This window comes from Anser cygnoides, chromosome 4 (assembly GCF_040182565.1).
Source record: "Anser cygnoides isolate HZ-2024a breed goose chromosome 4, Taihu_goose_T2T_genome, whole genome shotgun sequence".
Classification (NCBI taxonomy): domain Eukaryota; kingdom Metazoa; phylum Chordata; class Aves; order Anseriformes; family Anatidae; genus Anser; species Anser cygnoides.
The window spans coordinates 73223825-73242737 of record NC_089876.1 but is presented as its reverse complement, the minus strand read 5'-3'; the positions used below and the strand labels follow the sequence as shown (position 1 = coordinate 73242737).

General features: G+C 53.5%; 1 protein-coding gene across 1 annotated transcript; it reads left to right on the top strand.

The window, feature by feature from the left end:
* Window positions 1-4886: 4886 nt before the first annotated feature.
* LOC136790758 (alcohol dehydrogenase 1-like) lies at window positions 4887-10187 on the top strand. Its single transcript, XM_066996402.1, has 9 exons — window positions 4887-5491; window positions 6308-6409; window positions 6809-6950; window positions 7243-7330; window positions 7439-7658; window positions 7778-8038; window positions 8340-8475; window positions 8663-8801; window positions 9365-10187. The coding sequence occupies exons 1-9, from the start codon at window positions 5474-5476 to the stop codon at window positions 9387-9389; spliced, it is 1131 nt and encodes a 376-aa protein (XP_066852503.1). The 5' UTR covers window positions 4887-5473; the 3' UTR covers window positions 9390-10187.
* Window positions 10188-18913: the final 8726 nt, after the last annotated feature.

Below are 18913 nucleotides of genomic sequence, written 5' to 3'. Positions count from 1 at the left end.
AGTTCCAACCCCTGCAACGGACCCTGCAGCCATTTCAGGCCCTGTGACAGGCCCCAAAGCTGGGCCAGGGAACCAAACTGGGCCAGTGTCAGTTGCCTTGTATCCAAGATGAAACAATGGATGAAAAAGTCAGGTATTTTAGAAAGCGGAGGAACTCCTACTCAGGCTGGGGAGGAAGAAGAAAACCAGGCAGGCTACTACAAAGTGGCTGGGCCATCAGAGGAACAGGAAGACAAAGAGGAAGATATCATAAAAGCATCAATAGCTACCCAATGCCTGTCCCAGGATGAGCTACAAGATATGCAAAAAGATTTCATTGTCCAGGTGAGCACCTTGTCACCTGGCTGCTCTGGTGCTGGGACAGTGGAGCCAATACCCTGGTATTACATGCCAGGCAGCTGGGATCCCTCTCTAGGGAAGGGGGCATTGACAAAGCGATTGGAGAAGGAGCACAAATCTTCACCATCCTCTAGAGGATGCCTCATCCTGGAAGTGTTTAAGGCCAGTTTGGAAGGGGCTTTGGGAACTGTGGTCTAGTGGAAGCCTTGTGCAGTCAAGGTCAGCTACCCCCAGGACAGAGACCCTGCAGCCTTTCTGGACACCAGAGCTGTCTGAGCACCCCTGTGGGGACAATCGCTTCCTTTTTGCTGCCTGGGCTGTCTCCATCTGCAAGTGTGGGCCTGGTGCTGCTCACGTTTCTGCCACAGAGCCCCTCAGAGAAGACGCAGGCTTCATCTTCTCTACTCCCTCCCAGCAGGCAGCTGCAGGCAGCTGTCAGGTCCACCCCTGAGCCTTCTCTCCTTTGTGCTGACCAAAGGAGGTCCCTCAGCCTGCCCTTGTATGCCGTGTGCCCCGGCCCCTCACTCCCTCATGTGCCCTGGGCTGGGCCCACTCCACACCCATCAGTATCTTCCCTGTCTGGGGGAGACCAGAGGGGGATCCCGGAGTCTAAGTGCAGTCGCAAAAATGACACCAAAAATCAGAGAGGAAAGTGGATTTACCGGTTTTTATTGTTGTTTTTGTGGTTGTTGTTGCTATGTATTTTGTTTATTGTTTTTATTATGATTATTTTATCAGTTTGTTGCCCCGTCCTGGGAAGAGCTGGTAACAAAGCGCCTTGAAGGGTCTTTACGCTGCACTCCTGCGCTGCTTCCTGGCAGACCTGAAGGCTTCTGCTTCTGCAGAGGAACAGCTCTCTGCGTGCCCGTTTCGAGGGATCTGCTGCTGTTCTCTGTGCACCGCCATGCAGGGCGCGGGTTCGTCTTCAAGCACCTCTTGGCAGCCTTCTTGTCCTCAGACCGAGACAGCCCACGCCAGGCGTGGCCTTCGGAGGGCTTCTCCTGTCACCCGGTGCAGCAGCCCAGAGGAAGCCGAGTGCGCTCTTGCCCAGCGCTCGGGACTCCATGCAGAAGGGGTGACACCTCTCCAGGAGAGGTGGGGAGGGGGGACGGGGAGACGGGGACAGGGGGTGGGAGAAGAGGCCATCGTGCAGGCAATCCTGCGTGATGGTTAAGGGATGGCCTCTTCCCCCTATCTGCGGAGGCGGAGGCAGGGCCGGGAGTACGGAGCGGTCCGGGCGGTTCTGCGATGGCGATGGTGGTGCCTCGCTGGTGGGAGCCCTGGCACGATGGTGTTGTGCCACACCAGATGGGCTGGAGGTGGATCCACCTCCATCGGCTCTTCCTCCTCCACAGGTGGATCCACCTCCATGGGCTCTTCCTCCTCCACAGGTGGATCCACCTCCATGGGCTCCACACCAACCGCCACGGCCGCTCCGTCTCCACTGGCGCTCCTCCGCCTACACTTCTGCTTCGGATCCATAAACGAATTGGACCCACCAAAAAGCGGGCAGCTGTCGCCCCAAGACCTCTTAAGTCCAACCATCGTTGGCAGTCGCTAGAGATCTTGGGAGATCAGCGAGCGGTGTGCCAGGCGCAGGGGCTTTTATAGGCCCCAGAACAAAGGGGGGCGGGCAGATGCCCTGTGACATCGGGAGAGTTCTGTGATGCCCGCCATGATGGCGCGCCACGCCCCAGGCCCAACATGGCCGTGTTGGGAGGGGGCTTCTGCGGCCTGAAAGAGGCCCTCGTGTGGAAGGAGGATGGTCGGGGGGCTGGGGGCCCCTTTCCTGGGGATGTCTCTCCCGGGCCATTTTGCTTCCCAGAGAGACAGGCTGCCCCTTGGGCACTGTGACTGCCCTCTGCCTCCCCTCGTGTGCCCTGGCCTCCAGCCCCCTCCTCATCCCATGCCTGGCGTTCCTGTGCAACAAGATGGTGGCAACAACATTTCGGGAAGGGCAGCGGTCCTCCATTAAAACCCAACCTGTTACCGCCACCTTTCCCAGCAAGTGGCACAGCCCCCCATGCTTGACAGGAGCTTGGATGGGGCAAATCATGCAGATATCCCACATGTGGGTAAGGGTGGCACGGCCAGCCTGCACCAGGTCTGCCAGCAGTCAATCAAAGCCTTGCTGGTATTCAGTTGGTGTGCAAGCCCTTCCTTGCCGTCCACAGCACCTACCCCTGCCCCTGGAGTGTGAGGAGGTGCCTTGAGCCCAGTGGGAGAGAGGAGCAGAGGGACTTGCCTTGTCTAGGCTGCTATGCCAGCACAACTCAGGGAGTCTGCTGGAGGGCCACTGAGGTGTTTGGGGACTGGAGTGGGGGGAAGAAAGATGGGAAACTCTGAGGTCCACCCTTACTCTCTTCTCTAGTGCTAAGAAGAAACCTTCTCACCACTTGTGTGGCTTCTTGCTTCCTCCTTTGGAGAAAGAGCCCTCCCATCTGGCTTGAAGTCTCCCAAGTAGCTTCTGAATGAGAGCCTTCAGACCGATTTGCAGGGAGAAACTCTTGTCTGCCTAAGACACTGGCCCAAAGATGCCTTTGAGGTACACAAAGGACACAATGACATCTGGGAATACCCAGAACAGCTTTACCGTGGTCAACCTGTGCTGAGGTCAACATGAACTATGCTTGATGGAGATACATAAGCGGCCTTGTGGGATGAGGGGAGAGCAGCAAATGCCACTGACTGCCGTGAGGGTTTTGGAAGAGCCACTTGAAACTTGTACCTTCATGAAGAGGCTGCTTCCATGACATGGAGCAGGAACCTGGATGCTGAATGTCAGACTTTTTGATCAAATGAGTCAGTCTATTTAAACCATAACCAAACCAAGCCAAAAAAGAGCAGTGCTTTGGCAGGCCCAAGCATTTTGGAGCTGTTCTGCGTTGAAAGTGTAAAAGGAGTCAGCCCCATCCACGTTCTCCTAGGAGTTTCTTCAGAGTCTCTTCACAGGATCACAGACTGAAAGCCAAAGCCCCGTTAGAAGTAAATTTGGCCAGGGACAACAAGAGTAACAAGAAGCTTCTAGAGGTCCATCTCTAGGTGATAAAAGGAAGGCAAAAAGGAAAAGGAAAACTGTGGGCCCTCTCCAGAAGGAAACGAGACACCTGGTCACCTGGTCACCCAGGATATGGAGAAGGCTGAGGTACTCAATGGCTTTTTTTGCCTCAGTCTTCACTGGCAAGAGCTCTAGCCACATAGCCTGGGCACCAGGAGGCAAAGGCAGGAAGTGGAAGAATGTTCAACCACACCCTGTAGCAGAAGATCAGGTTTGAGACCAGCTAAGAAACCTAAAGGTACACAAGTCCATGGAACCTGATGAGATACATCCACAGGTGCTGTGGGAACTGGTGGATGTGATTGATAAGGCACTATCCATCATATTTGAGAAGTCATGGCAGTCTGGTGACGTTCTCACTGACCGGAAGAGGGGAAACATAACCTCCATGTTTAAAAAGGGAGAAAAGGAAGACCTGGGGAGCTACAGGCCAGTCAATCTCACCTCTGTGCCTGGCAAGATCACGGAGCAGATCCTCCTGGAAGTTATGCTAAGGCACATTGAAAAAATAAAGGGGTGAATGGTTACAGCCAGCATGGCTTCACTAAGGGCAGCTTGGGCCTGACAAATCTGGTGGCCTTCTACGATGGCGTTACAGCATTGGTGGATAGAAGAGCAACTGACATCATCTACCTGGACTTTTGCAAAGCATCTGACGCCATCCCCCATGATATCCTTGTCTCTAAATTGGAGAGACACTGATTTGACGGATGGACCACTTGGTGGGTAAGGAATTGGCTGCATGATCACACTCAAAGAGTTGTGGTCAACAGCTCAACATCCAAGTGGAGATCAGTAATGCGTGGTGTTCCTCAGGGGTCGGTATTGGGACCGGCGCTGTTTAGCGTCTTTGTCAGTGACACGGGCAGTGGGATCGAGTGCACCCTCAGCAAGTTTGTTGACGACACCAAGCTGTGTGGTACAGTCAACATGCTGGAGGGAAGGGATGCCATCCAGAGGGACCTGGACAGGCTTTAGAGGTGGGCCTGGGCAAACCTCGCGATGTTCAACAAGGCCCTTCAAGTGCAAGGTCCTGCATCTGGGCGGAGGCAACCCTAAACACAAATATAAACTGGGAAGAGAATGGATTGAGTACAGCCTTAAAAGAAGGAGCTGGGAGCGTTGGTTGATGAGATGCTCAACATGAGCTTCCAATGTGCACTTGCAGCCCAGAAAGCAAACCGTATCTATGGGCTGCATCCATCAGGACATGACGACACTGTGACCCACCGATTTCCTACGGGTATACCTGTATATAACTTGCACATTCTAAAAATCCTTATTCACAGGACCATCAGCATCAGCAGGACCTACACCATCAGCACTCAGGCAGACCACACACCTCCCCAGGAGGCTTCACAAGTGCAGAAGTGGCTCCCAAACCTGGAACTGGCTTCTTCACCTCAGCTGCTCCCTTGGTTGCCCATCCTTGCTTGGGCCCCCAGCAGTTCCCACACATCCAAACTCCTACACTTTGAGCAAGCCCCACACCTCAGTGGAAACAGATCTGAGAGAATGGAGGGCGCTCGCAGAAGGGAAACTGCTTGCACAACTGGTTGCAAAGTTACATCAATGTGTCCTTGGAAAATCCTCCCTTCCTCACATGCTCTTCTCAGTACCCAGGGGAAAAGAGCTGCGAAACCACAGAGAGCTAAGACTTACTCCAAAGGCCAGGCGTGTTTATTCACCATACCGTGTTTTCGGGGTCTTCTTTCCTTCTGTAATTATTAATCCTTTCACAAATAGCTGGGGGTGAGCTGCTGCGCGGCCAAAGGTTGCCCCTTGGCAAGGAGTGGAAGCCCGAGCGGTGCTGTGAGTCTCCTCCCTCCACCCCGGCCACCAGCACCTGGAGGCTGCGCCTTTCAGGGGGCACAGGACTCCCTGCTCGCAGGGGAACCTCCCGCTCTCCGGCGAGCTCTGGTCCCTCGCCAGGACGCCCGCCGCGCTCCCTGCTTCACCCTTCAGCCGCAGCCGCGGGGCCAGGAGCGCTCGGGGCCTCGACGCGAGGTGCAGGTCCGGCCAGACAGACGGCAGCTCACCTCCAGCCTGCGCCGCTGCCAGCTCCTCGCACACCACATGGCCACTTCTGGAAAAGTAAGGACACTCGCTGCTTTCTCCCTTTCCCCCTTCCCGTGGAGATGCTCTGGGAATGGCTCAGCCTGCACACGTGCGCTGCGCACCACCATTGCCCTGACTCCCCCAGCTCCCCCAAACCTCTCGGCACCGCGCGAGCCTCGGCTTTCATTCAGCTGCAGCTTGCCAGGACCTGAGCGAGGTTCTGGGCTCTGCGTGTCTTCTGCCCCTCAGCTCAGGGCTGAAAACACTGAACCAGGAAAGCACCCTCCTGCTCAACCCCACCCGGCACTCCTGCTTTAAGGGGATACAAAGCTCTTTGGTGGGGGAATAGCCAGCCACACTCGGCCCCTGCCTCCTGTAGCGCTGGGCGGCTTCCTAGACTAGACGGCCTGTGCCTGACGTGGCTCCAAATCCTGCAGCAGCATCTCTTTACCTGCTTCTGCTCGCTGCCACACACGGTGATGCTTTCAGCAGGGGTGGGCTTTCCAGCAGCCTTATCCCGGGGAAAACCAGGCAGCTGCTTTGCTGTGGATGCACCCTGGGTGCCAGCTGCCCCCCTGCTCCAGACCCCTCGCTAGACACACGGGGTGGGATCCAGTTTCCTTCCACGCCTATTGAGCGTCGCTTGGCTTTGCATGCAGTGGGGCACTGCCGTGTTCCCGCTCTCCCACCGCCCCAGCAGGTCCCCAGGGAGCGCCCAGGGCAGTTGTCCAGCTCTGGCAGCACGTGTGTCAGCGTGCTGCCCTGCACCGCTTTACGCGCTCGTCCGACAACCTTCCCCGCCCCAAGCCGAAGGCAAAGCTTCCCAGCAGCCTCACCCCCCTCTCCTTCCAGGTTATCCGATGCACAGCTGCTGTTGCCTGGGCAGTGGGCAAACCACTCTCTCTCGAGGAGGTGGAGGTTGCACCTCCAAAGGCGCGTGAAGTCCGTGTCAAGGTAAAAGCGAGGACTGCCAAGCACGAATGCTAGCTGCAGTTTCTTTTAGGGAAAAGACCGATAATCTGATAAAATGCAAACCATTTTGGAACGTGACAGCTTGTAGGTAAAGGCACAGACCTATGCACGGCAGTGCTCTGGGCAGGTGGACTGCTCACACCTGGCAGTAGCTGTCCGATGCCCTACCTGTCACAAACATCTCCCCAGCTTTTGGCACTGATGCTATTCAGGTCAACAGAAAAGGACAGTCTTCACTGGATTATCAAATTCAGTATCAAAACAATGCAAAGGACCCACCAACCATGGTGATACCCAAAGAAATCAAAAAAAGTCTACTAACAGACTACAAAAAAGACGTGGCTCCCTCTATAGCTCACCTGCTCTTTCCTCTCCAAACAGATAGTGGCCACAGGGATCTGTCGCACAGATGACCATGTTCTGGAAGGCAGCGTTCCTGATATGGATTTCCCAATCATCCCTGGCCATGAAGGAGCTGGGATTGTGGAGAGCATTGGAGAAGGAGTGACCTCTGTGAAACCGGGTAACCAGCTCACACCCAGGACTCAGCTCTCAAAGCCCATGGGGCTGCCCAGAGCTCGGAAATAGCCCCCAGCAGCCTGCAGCCATGACTGGCTGCACACCAGTAGCACTGGACCACCACACACACTTCCCTCATCTGTCCCCCAAAGCGCCCGAGTTGGGCTCTCAACATTTCCTGCGGACAGAGAAAGCAGAGGGTCCGTGCCAGGCTGCTGCCATCAGGCGCTGTGACAGGCAGCACCCTCCAGGCTGCCGAGCGAGAGGCGCCTAACGCTGGCTCTGCTTTGTTGCAGGAGACAAAGTCATCCTCTTTGGCCTTCCTCAGTGCGGGGAATGCTGCTTCTGCAAGAATCCTGACTCCAACTACTGCCTGAAGTCACAGTGAGTTTGCTTCCCTTTTCCCGTTACCCACGCAGGCTCGGCTGTCAGCAGTTCTGCCACACGTGAGTGCTTTGTGTGATGAGCGACACGTGCACGTGCTCCCAACAGCCTCTCCGTGTCGCAGTGCCTGCTGCCCGACAAGACCAGCAGGTTCACGTGCCGAGGGAAACAGATCCACCACTTCCTCTGGATCAGCACCTTTGCAGAGTACACTGTTGTGCCGGAGTTCACCCTTGCCAAGGTAGCTGCCGCTGCCCCTCTGGACAAAGTCTGCTTGCTGGGCTGCGGTTTCTCCACAGGCTACGGGGCTGCCATCAACACCGCCAAGGTTGGTATTCAGCCGTGTCAAGAATGAGCACCCCGCAGCCGCCTCCGCACCCGCAGAAATGCTCTGCCACAGAAACCTCCTCCTCCCGCGGGAGGCTGACCCGACCCCATGTCGTGCAGGTAAAACCGGGCTCCACCTGCGCCGTCTTCGGCCTCGGAGGAGTTGGCCTCTCCGTTGTCATGGGCTGCAGGGCGGCCGGGGCTTCTCGCATCATCGCCGTTGACATCAACAAGGAGAAATTTGCCAGGGCCAAGGAGCTGGGAGCCACCGAGTGCATCAGCCCTCGGGACTTCAAGAAGCCTGTTCAGGAGGTGCTCACCGAGATGACCGGGTACGGCGTGGACTACTCCTTTGAGGTCATCGGGACAGCTGATACCATGGTATGTGGACTTCTAACACAGGTGCTCCTTTCCAGATCATTCACAGCATCCCATCCGGGCACATTTCACCACAGCATGAGCTTTCTTGCCTGATGCCAGCACTTCTGGCCTTGTCTTTGCCCAGAAAGGCAATCTTCTGGCTTGGGGAGAAAATAATGTAGGAGTCTCAAGACAGGATGGTGCTTTCATAGTCTGTTACAGAATAGAGAGTCGGTTTTTAGATAGCAGTGAGTGGCAGACAACTGAAAAGAAAGAATGCATTTCCCATAATTATGTCTGATTTCCTTGCCTGTCCCATCAGCTCGCTGCCCTGGCCTCTTGCAATATGAGCACTGGTGTCTGCGTGGTGGTTGGTGAGGCACCTTCTGGTTCAGTGGTTCCCATCGATCCTTTGCTTTTCCTAAGTGGCCGAACCTATAAAGGGACTCTGCTTGGAGGTATGAAAGTAAGGGACAGATTTCAGACATTTCAGTCTTGTCCTTCCACAGGAATTCCCGAACTGTCTGTAGAACAGTTACCCTCTAAGGGCAAATATATATATACATATATATATATATATATACAAATAATAATAACAGCATTTCTCCAGTCACTCACTGCGGGTGCTTTCTCCCCCTTCTCTAGGCTGGAAGATGAGAGATGCCATCCCCAAACTAGTCTCCAGCTATCTGGAGAAGAAATTTAACTCTGACTTGCTGATCACGCACACGCTGCCGATGGCTAAAATCAACGAGGGCTTTCAATTGTTACGCGCGGGCAAAAGGTGAGGATCTGACTCGCAGGAGCGAGGCGCGGCGAGCACGGCCTCCGTCTGGCAGGGCAGCGCTCCAGGACTGCGGGAGGCAGCGCCCGGCTCGCTGCCCTCACCCAGCGCCCAAGCACTGCCAGCAGGCAGGGCCCTGATCCGGGCGGTGGGAGGCCCTGCTGGAAGACGGAGGGAAGAGGCTGCCCTGGGCACAGGGACTGCTCCTCCCCGGGGTTCAGCTCAGCAGAGACCCTGCAGCCCCGGCACAGCCCCTCAGACCCCACGCCTCGCTGCGGCGTTCGAAAGCACGGGGCAGGCAAAGCGGAGTGAGGAGGAAGGGGCGTCCGTGGGGACCTCGCAGCAACCGCAGAAGGGGGGAAGACTGTGCCTTCACACTGACGCACAGGAGCTGCGGGGCGGGACGGGGGGCCTTAGGCGCTCCCTTCAGCACCCTCGCTGAGTTCAGAGAGGCTGGGCGAGAGCTGAGGTGGCCGGACCCAGCCGCACCCGCCTGCCCCTCTGCCTGCTCCTGAGCACTGCGGCAGCACCTCCCTTAACTGCTCCCTTCTTCCCCCTTCCAGCATCCGCACCGTCCTGCTCTTCTGAGGGACGCGGCCGAGGGAGGACGAGCGCGGTCAGCAGCCCAGCAGGCCCTCGTGGCGCAGGCCCTGCTCTCGCACCGCCTCCCTGCGCGGGGCACAAGGAGATGAGCACGAGGACCTCGACGGCTCTGGTGCTGCTGCCTGTGCTCTCACACCCTGCGAGAGCTGCAAGGCCGCCTCTCCTGAGGAAACACGTGCACAAGTAAAAGCTTTCCTCAGACGCTCCCACGCAGTGCTGTGAACAGCAGGGGCCCCAGGGGGCAGGAGGAGCTCTGCCTTGCACCCCAGGCCCCGCCATCTCACCCCTCCTCTCTGCACTGGGCAACTTCCTTTGCCCCCTCCCCTGCGGATGCCTCCGAGCTGTAAACATCTTGCATGCAGACACAGCAAGCACCTTGCATGCTGATGCATGAAATGCCTTGCACGCTCACGCACCACATGCCTTGCACGCTGACATAGCAAATGCCTTGCAGGCTGACACGCCAAAATGCCTTGCATGCTGATGCACCACATGCCTTGCACGCTGATGCACAAACCAGCTTACTTAACATCTTGCAAGTTTGTTAAAAACTGCTGTGGGGGAGATAAAATAAATAAATAAAGAGTATCAAAGTAATTAAATCACTTAAAAACAGAGCTCGGATTATTCTTGAGAGACCACGTACATTAGCTCTTTTTCCCAGTGCAGCATCAATTTTCTGGATCATTGCTGAGAGAGAACTTGTGCTTAAAGGCCTCCAAGTGATGATCTATTCCATTATCATTTCAAAGTGCAACATACTGTTAAAGTATAACGTCCTTGGAGAGAACACACCTCTTGCTCAACCTCATAGCCACTTTTTATGGCCCCAAAGACCATTATTACGTCCCTCTCCCTTATCCCCATGAAGCACTTCCTTGCGTCCTGACAACTGCATCCCTGTTTCCACAGCCAAACCGCATAGCAGGGGGTTGCCAACTCTTGCTCACTTTGTCATCCACTACTTCTTGCGGGCAGTTTTCTGCATCCTACACTGGTAGTGTAACATCGTTACACTTGCACACCTAGAATTTCGCAATTACTGCTATTGAATTGCATCCCAATTCTTTAAAAGCACCTCTTTCCGTGTGCTCGGAAGTCTCTTGCTATCTGCATGTTTAATGAGCATACTCCAGTCTGACCTGGAAGTCACTCGGTAAGAGATATTAACTAGGCTCAGACGACAACAGAACCTTGACAGACCCCATCCAACATATCCTGTGAATCAGACTAGCAGATACCAAATAACTAATCTCTCAGTAAGGCTTACCAGCAATAATTTCCCCAAGTGGCCAGAATCGTAGCATGGGGAGCACATACAGAATCCTGACACAAATGCTCTTCAAGATGTACTTCAGGATGCAGATTCTGGCACAGGGGGACACTTGGGTTACCTGGCATCACATGAGGCCATCAGTCAGGCTGACGGTAATCTCCCTTCACATTTTTTAAAGCCCTACCACAAAGCAACCTCATGTTTGGTTGATCTGTTGCCAGTGTGCAAGTTTTAGCTTGGGGTTTAAGTTATACACATCTCTCATCAGACCACATTTCTACCAATCAATAAAAATTATAACGATTCTAACATTTCCTTATTAATACTTCCATAGCTGGACCTGTATTGGATGGGAAACTTTTAACATTAGAAAGATCAAAATGGTCAGAGATGACTGCACATGCTCTTACACATCTGCAAGTAGAAGCGTCCTGTTTTTACTTCAGTATATATGCAAACAACAACAAGTTCTGCCCAATTCTCTTATTCTGAAATGAATAAGACAGATAGTAAATCCACACGATCTCCTTAAGACAGCAAAGTTCTCTCCTGCCTCGTGAATCACCCATTCCTAACTCCCTCAGTGTCCTGACATGTACCACGCATTTCTTAGCACTTCAAAATTTGGCACATGAAAATAAAGTCACCTATGAGCTGTGACAAACAAAAATGGCTTCTGACCATTACTTCTGTTCCCAGTCCGCTGCTTATGGGCTGTACTGCTCTGAACTTCAACTAGGAAAGTCTGGGTCTAGCCTGAGAAACACGTACTCCTAAGTAATTACACCACTAACCTGCAAAGCAGCAATCTTTTGCGGTGGGAATTATCTCCCTATGTGGACAGAATTTTTATTCTTTGATAGCCTCACAAGACTATACATTATACCTGGTTCAAAATCAGCTGAAGACAAAGAGCTGTAATTCCATTCAGCATTTTGGAAGCGTTCAATTAACTGCTGACCTTACTGAGTGACTGTGCTATGCTTGCAAGTTATACCACACTGTTGTCAAATTTCAGCACCGTTTGTGTGCCTTTTTAGATCAACACAGCTTGTAAGATGTTTCCAAACTAATAGTCTTTAGTCTGAGTGAGTTTTCTGTGACATCCTTCAAGTTAACAAACTCATCTTCAAAAAAGAATGGAGTATTGGTTTGTAGTCACCAGAGCCATACATCCAAACCAAGAAACAAGCAGTTCAAAATAAATATTGCACGGGCATTTGTGTAAGAACAGCAAAATTGTGTTAGTACAACTTCAACGTTCAGTTGCACAGAGCCTGCCTGCAAGAGAATTTATGCACATTTTCTCTTGTAACTACCATAGGTCTCAAACACTCAGTCTTGACTCCAAAATGTGCTTGCGCCAGAGCTTCCATGTGGCTACAGATGTCCTTCAGCATACGTGCCCTGCAGAGCAGGCAGGGAACACACCGACTGAATGGCAGTGGGACTGTTCCCGGAGTCCACAGTGGAAATTGTACTGGGAGTCACTGTGGCTTGCTTTGGAGAAAAATGCAAACAGTAGCAGCAAAAATCGCACGATCCCCCTTGCATTTCTCAGTGATCCAATTCTTCTCCAATCCATGGCACCACTTTCATACTCCTCACATACCGGTGTGGTTGGCTCCATATGTTCCATATGGTTGTGCCACGGCACGTTCAGGTGTATTGGATGGATCACTGCCAGAGGTGATGGTGCCTCCTTTAAAGCCCCTGTTACTGCCACCCTTGACTATGGCTTGCCTCAGATCCTTCCCTGCCACTCCTCTGCCACTATCCCTGGATATGGCATCTGCCTGTTCTGCAGCCATGCCTGGTGAGCCTTCTCATGGACTTTCAAGCTCCCTCACACCTGGCACACACAGTACATCATACAGGGCAACTCAGGATATATTGTGGAAAGAGTTATCATGAGATGAACAACCACTCTTTATCTGACTTTTGTTTTCTTGGGCTGCATGATTCTCAAGGCATTGAAAATTAATATCATCTGTTTTGCACAGCATTCCCTCCCAATTTTCATAATAATAGTAAAAAAAATAGACATATTAGTCACCTCTGACAAAGAAACTTGACAAACGTGTTGACTGTACGCAACAACTTTAGGGAGAGAAATCATAGAATCTTGGAATCAGAGGGTGGTCTGTGTTGGAAGAAACCTTAAAGACCATCCCACTCCAACCCCCTGCAACGAGCAGGGACACCTTCCACTAGAAAACCTTATTCAACGCCGCATCCAACCTGACCTTAAGCACTTTTGGGGATGGGGCTTCTCTGGGCAACGTGTTCCACTGCCTCACCACCAACGGAAGTGTTTAAGGCCAGGTTGGATGGGGCTTTGGAAACCATTGTCTAATGAAAGCTCTCCCTGCTCATCGCAGGGCAGTTGGAACAGGGTGGTCTTTCAGGTGCCTCCCAACCCCAAAACATTTTGTGAGCCCAGGACACTAACACCCAGCCTTGTGCACTCAAGGTCAGCTACCCCCAGGACAGAGACTCTGCAGCCTTTCTGGACACCAGAGCTGTCTGAGCACCCCTGTGGGGACAATCGCTTCCTTTTTGCTGCCTGGGCTGTCTCCACCTGCAAGTGTGGGCCTGGTGCTGCTCACGTTTCTGCCACAGAGCCCCTCAGAGAAGACGCAGGCTTCATCTTCTCTACTCCCTCCCAGCAGGCAGCTGCAGGCAGCTGTCAGGTCCACCCCTGAGCCTTCTCTCCTTTGTGCTGACCAAAGGAGGTCCCTCAGCCCGCCCTTGTATGCCGTGTGCCCCGGCCCCTCACTCCCTCATGTGCCCTGGGCTGGGCCCACTCCACACCCATCAGTACCTTTCCTGTCAGGGGGAGACCAGAGGGGGATCCCGGAGCCCAAGTGCAGTCGCAAAAATGACACCAAAAAGCAGAGAGGAAAGCGGATTTACCGGTTTTTATTGTTGTTTTTGTGGTTGTTGTTGTAATGTATTTATTTATTATTTTTATTATGATTATTTTATCAGTTTGTTGCCCCGTCCTGGGAAGAGCTGGTAACCAAGCGCCTTGAAGGGTCTTTACGCTGCACTCCCATGCTGCTTCCTGGCAGGCCTGAAGGCTTCTGCTTCTGCAGAGGAACAGCTCTCTGCGTGCCCGTTTCGAGGGATCTGCTGCTGTTCTCTGTGCACCGCCATGCAGGGCGCGGGTTCGTCTTCAAGCACCTCTTGGCAGCCTTCTCGTCCTCAGACCGAGACACCCCACGCCAGGCGTGGCCTTCGGAGGGCTTCTCCTGTCGCCCGGTGCAGCAGCCCAGAGGAAGCCGAGTGCGCTCTTGCCCAGCGCTCGGGACTCCGTGCAGAAGGGGTGACACCTCTCCAGGAGAGGTGGGGAGGGGGGACGGGGAGACGGGGACAGGGGATGGGAGAAGAGGCCATCGTGCAGGCAATCCTGCGTGATGGTTAAGGGATGGCCTCTTCCCCCTATCTGCGGAGGCGGAGGCAGGGCCGGGAGTACGGAGCGGTCCGGGTGGTTCTGCGATGGCGATGGTGGTGCCTCGCTGGTGGGAGCCCTGGCACGATGGTGTTGTGCCACACCAGATGGGCTGGAGGTGGATCCACCTCCATCGGCTCTTCCTCCTCCACAGGTGGATCCACCTCCATGGGCTCTTCCTCCTCCACAGGTGGATCCACCTCCATGGGCTCCACACCAACCGCCACGGCCGCTCCGCTGGCGCTCCTCCGCCTACACTTCTGCTTGTTATCCATAAACGAATTGGACCCACCAAAAAGCGGGCAGCTGTCGCCCCAAGACCTCTTAAGTCCAACCATCGTTGGCAGTCGCTAGAGATCTTGGGAGATCAGCGAGCGGTGTGCCAGGCGCAGGGGCTTTTATAGGCCCCAGAACAAAGGGGGGCGGGCAGATGCCCTGTGACATCGGGAGAATTCCGTGATGGCCGCCATGATGGCGCGCCACGCCCCAGGCCCAACATGGCCGTGTTGGGAGGGGGCTTCTGGGACCTGGTGACATCAGGAAGCCTCTGTAATGGCGCGCCACGCCCCAGGCCCAACATGGCCGTGTTGGGAGGGGGCTTCTGCGGCCTGAAAGAGGCCCTCGTGTGGAAGGAGGATGGTCGGGGGGGCTGGGGGCCCCTTTCCTGGGGGTGTCTCTCCCGGGCCATTTTGCTTCCCAGAGAGACAGGCTACCCCTTGGGCACTGTGACTGCCCTCTGCCTCCCCTCGTGTGCCCTGGCCTCCAGCCCCCTCCTCATCCCATGCCTGGCGTTCCTGTGCAACAAGATGGTGGCAACAACATTTCGGGAAGGGCAGCGGTCCTCCATTAAAACCCAACCTGTTACCGCCACCTTTCCCAGCAAGTGGCACAGCCCCCCATGCTTGACAGGAGCTTGGATGGGGCAAATCATGCAGATATCCCACATGTGGGTAAGGGTGGCACGGCCAGCCTGCACCAGGTCTGCCAGCAGTCAATCAAAGCCTTGCTGGTATTCAGTTGGTGTGCAAGCCCTTCCTTGCCGTCCACAGCACCTACCCCTGCCCCTGGAGTGTGAGGAGGTGCCTTGAGCCCAGTGGGAGAGAGGAGCAGAGGGACTTGCCTTGTCTAGGCTGCTGTGCCAGCACAACTCAGGGAGTCTGTTGGAGGGCCACTGAGGTGTTTGGGGACTGGAGTGGGGGGAAGAAAGATGGGAAACTCTGAGGTCCACCCTTACTCTCTTCTCTAGTGCTAAGAAGAAACCTTCTCACCACTTGTGTGGCTTCTTGCTTCCTCCTTTGGAGAAAGAGCCCTCCCATCTGGCTTGAAGTCTCCCAAGTAGCTTCTGAATGAGAGCCTTCAGACCGATTTGCAGGGAGAAACTCTTGTCTGCCTAAGACACTGGCCCAAAGATGCCTTTGAGGTACACAAAGGACACAATGACCTCTGGGAATACCCAGAACAGCTTTACTGTGGTCAACCTGTGCTGAGGTCAACATGAACTATGCTTGATGGGGATACATAAGCGGCCTTGTGGGATGAGGGGAGAGCAGCAAATGCCACTGACTGCCGTGAGGGTTTTGGAAGAGCCACTTGAAACTTGTACCTTCATGAAGAGGCTGCTTCCATGACATGGAGCAGGAACCTGGATGCTGAATGTCAGACTTTTTGATCAAATGAGTCAGTCTATTTAAACCATAACCAAACCAAGCCAAAAAAGAGCAGTGCTTTGGCAGGCCCAAGCATTTTGGAGCTGTTCTGCGTTGAAAGTGTAAAAGGAGTCAGCCCCATCCACGTTCTCCTAGGAGTTTCTTCAGAGTCTATTCACAGGATCACAGACTGAAAGCCAAAGCCCCGTTAGAAGTAAATTTGGCCAGGGACAACAAGAGTAACAAGAAGCTTCTAGAGGTCCATCTCTAGGTGATAAAAGGAAGGCAAAAAGGAAAAGGAAAACTGTGGGCCCTCTCCAGAAGGAAACGAGACACCTGGTCACCTGGTCACCTGGTCACCCAGGATATGGAGAGGGCTGAGGTACTCAATGGCTTTTTTTGCCTCAGTCTTCACTGGCAAGAGCTCTAGCCACATAGCCTGGGCACCAGAAGGCAAAGGGAGGAAGTGGAAGAATGTTCAACCACACCCTGTAGCAGAAGATCAGGTTTGAGACCAGCTAAGAAACCTAAAGGTACACAAGTCCATGGAACCTGATGAGATACATCCACAGGTCCTGTGGGAACTGGTGGATGTGATTGATAAGGCACTATCCATCGTATTTGAGAAGTCATGGCAGTCTGGTGACGTTCTCACTGACCGGAAGAGGGGAAACTTCCCCTGGGTACTGAGAAGAGCGTGTGAGGAAGGGAGGATTTTCCAAGGACACATTGATGTAACTTTGCAACCAGTTGTGCAAGCAGTTTCCCTTCTGCGAGCGCCCTCCATTCTCTCAGATCTGTTTCCACTGAGGTGTGGGGCTTGCTCAAAGTGTAGGATGTGTGGGAACTGCTGGGGGCCCAAGCAAGGATGGGCAGCCAAGGGAGCAGCTGAGGTGAAGAAGCCGGTTCCAGGTTTGGGAGCCACTTCTGCACTTGTGAAGCCTCCTGGGGAGGTGTGTGGTCTGCCTGAGTGCTGATGGTGTAGGATTTCCTGTGAATAAGGATTTTTAGAATGTGCAAGTTATATACAGGTATACCCGTAGGAAATCGGTGGGTCACAGTGTTGTCGTGTCCTAATGGATGCAGCCCATAGATACGGTTTGCTTTCTGGGCTGCAAGTGCACATTGGAAGCTCATGTTGAGCATCTCATCAACCAACGCTCCCAGCTCCTTCTTTTAAGGCTGTACTCAATCCATTCTCTTCCCAGTTTATATTTGTGTTTAGGGTTGCCTCCGCCCAGATGCAGGACCTTGCACTTGAAGGGCCTTGTTGAACATCGCGAGGTTTGCCCAGGCCCACCTCTAAAGCCTGTCCAGGTCCCTCTGGATGGCATCCCTTCCCTCCAGCATGTTGACTGTACCACACAGCTTGGTGTCGTCAACAAACTTGCTGAGGGTGCACTCGATCCCACTGCCCGTGTCACTGACAAAGACGCTACACAGCGCCGGTCCCAATACCGACCCCTGAGGAACACCACTCATTACTGATCTCCACTTGGATGTTGAGCTGTTGACCACAACTCTTTGAGCGTGATCATGCAGCCAATTCCTTACCCACCAAGTGGTCCATCCGTCAAATCAGTGTCTCTCCAATTTAGAGACAAGGATATCATGGGGGATGGCGTCAGATGCTTTGCAAAAGTCCAGGTAGATGATGTCAGTTGCTCTTCTCCTATCCACCAATGCTGTAACGCCATCGTAGAAGGCCACCAGATTTCTCAGGCCCAAGCTGCCCTTAGTGAAGCCATGCTGGCTGTAACCATTCACCCCTTTATTTTTTCAATGTGCCTTAGCATAATTTCCAGGAGGATCTGCTCCGTGATCTTGCCAGGCACAGAGGTGAGATTGACTGGCCTGTAGCTCCCCAGGTCTTCCTTTTCTCCCTTTTTAAACATGGAGGTTATGTTTCCCCTCTTCCGGTCAGTGAGAACGTCACCAGACTGCCATGACTTCTCAAATACGATGGATAGTGCCTTATCAATCACATCCACCAGTTCCCACAGGACCTGTGGATGTATCTCATCAGGTTCCATGGACTTGTGTACCTTTAGGTTTCTTAGCTGGTCTCAAACCTGATCTTCTGCTACAGGGTGTGGTTGAACATTCTTCCACTTCCTGCCTTTGCCTTCTGGTGCCCAGGCTATGTGGCTAGAGCTCTTGCCAGTGAAGACTGAGGCAAAAAAAGCCATTGAGTACCTGAGCCTCCTCCATATCCTGGGTGACCAGGTGACCAGGTGACCAGGTGTCTCGTTTCCTTCTGGAGAGGGCCCACAGTTTTCCTTTTCCTTTTTGCCTACCTTTTATCACCTAGAGATGGACCTCTAGAAGCTTCTTGTTACTCTTGTTGTCCCTGGCCAAATTTACTTCTAACGGGGCTTTGGCTTTCAGTCTGTGATCCTGTGAACAGACTCTGAAGAAACTCCTAGGAGAACGTGGATGGGGCTGACTCCTTTTACACTTTCAACGCAGAACAGCTCCAAAATGCTTGGGCCTGCCAAAGCACTGCTCTTTTTTGGCTTGGTTTGGTTATGGTTTAAATAGACTGACTCATTTGATCAAAAAGTCTGACATTCAGCATCCAGGTTCCTGCTCCATGTCATGGAAGCAGCCTCTTCATGAAGGTACAAGTTTCAAGTGGCTCTTCCAAAACCCTCACGGCAGTCAGTGGCATTTGCTGCTCTCCCCTCATCCCACAAGGCCGCTTATGTATCTCCATCAAGCATAGTTCATGTTGACCTCAGCACAGGTTGACCACAGTAAAGCTGTTCTGGGTATTCCCAGAGGTCATTGTGTCCTTTGTGTACCTCAAAGGCATCTTTGGGCCAGTGTCTTAGGCAGACAAGAGTTTCTCCCTGCAAATCGGTCTGAAGGCTCTCATTCAGAAGCTACTTGGGAGACTTCAAGCCAGATGGGAGGGCTCTTTCTCCAAAGGAGGAAGCAAGAAGCCACACAAGTGGTGAGAAGGTTTCTTCTTAGCACTAGAGAAGAGAGTAAGGGTGGACCTCAGAGTTTCCCATCTTTCTTCCCCCCACTCCAGTCCCCAAACACCTCAGTGGCCCTCCAACAGACTCCCTGAGTTGTGCTGGCACAGCAGCCTAGACAAGGCAAGTCCCTCTGCTCCTCTCTCCCACTG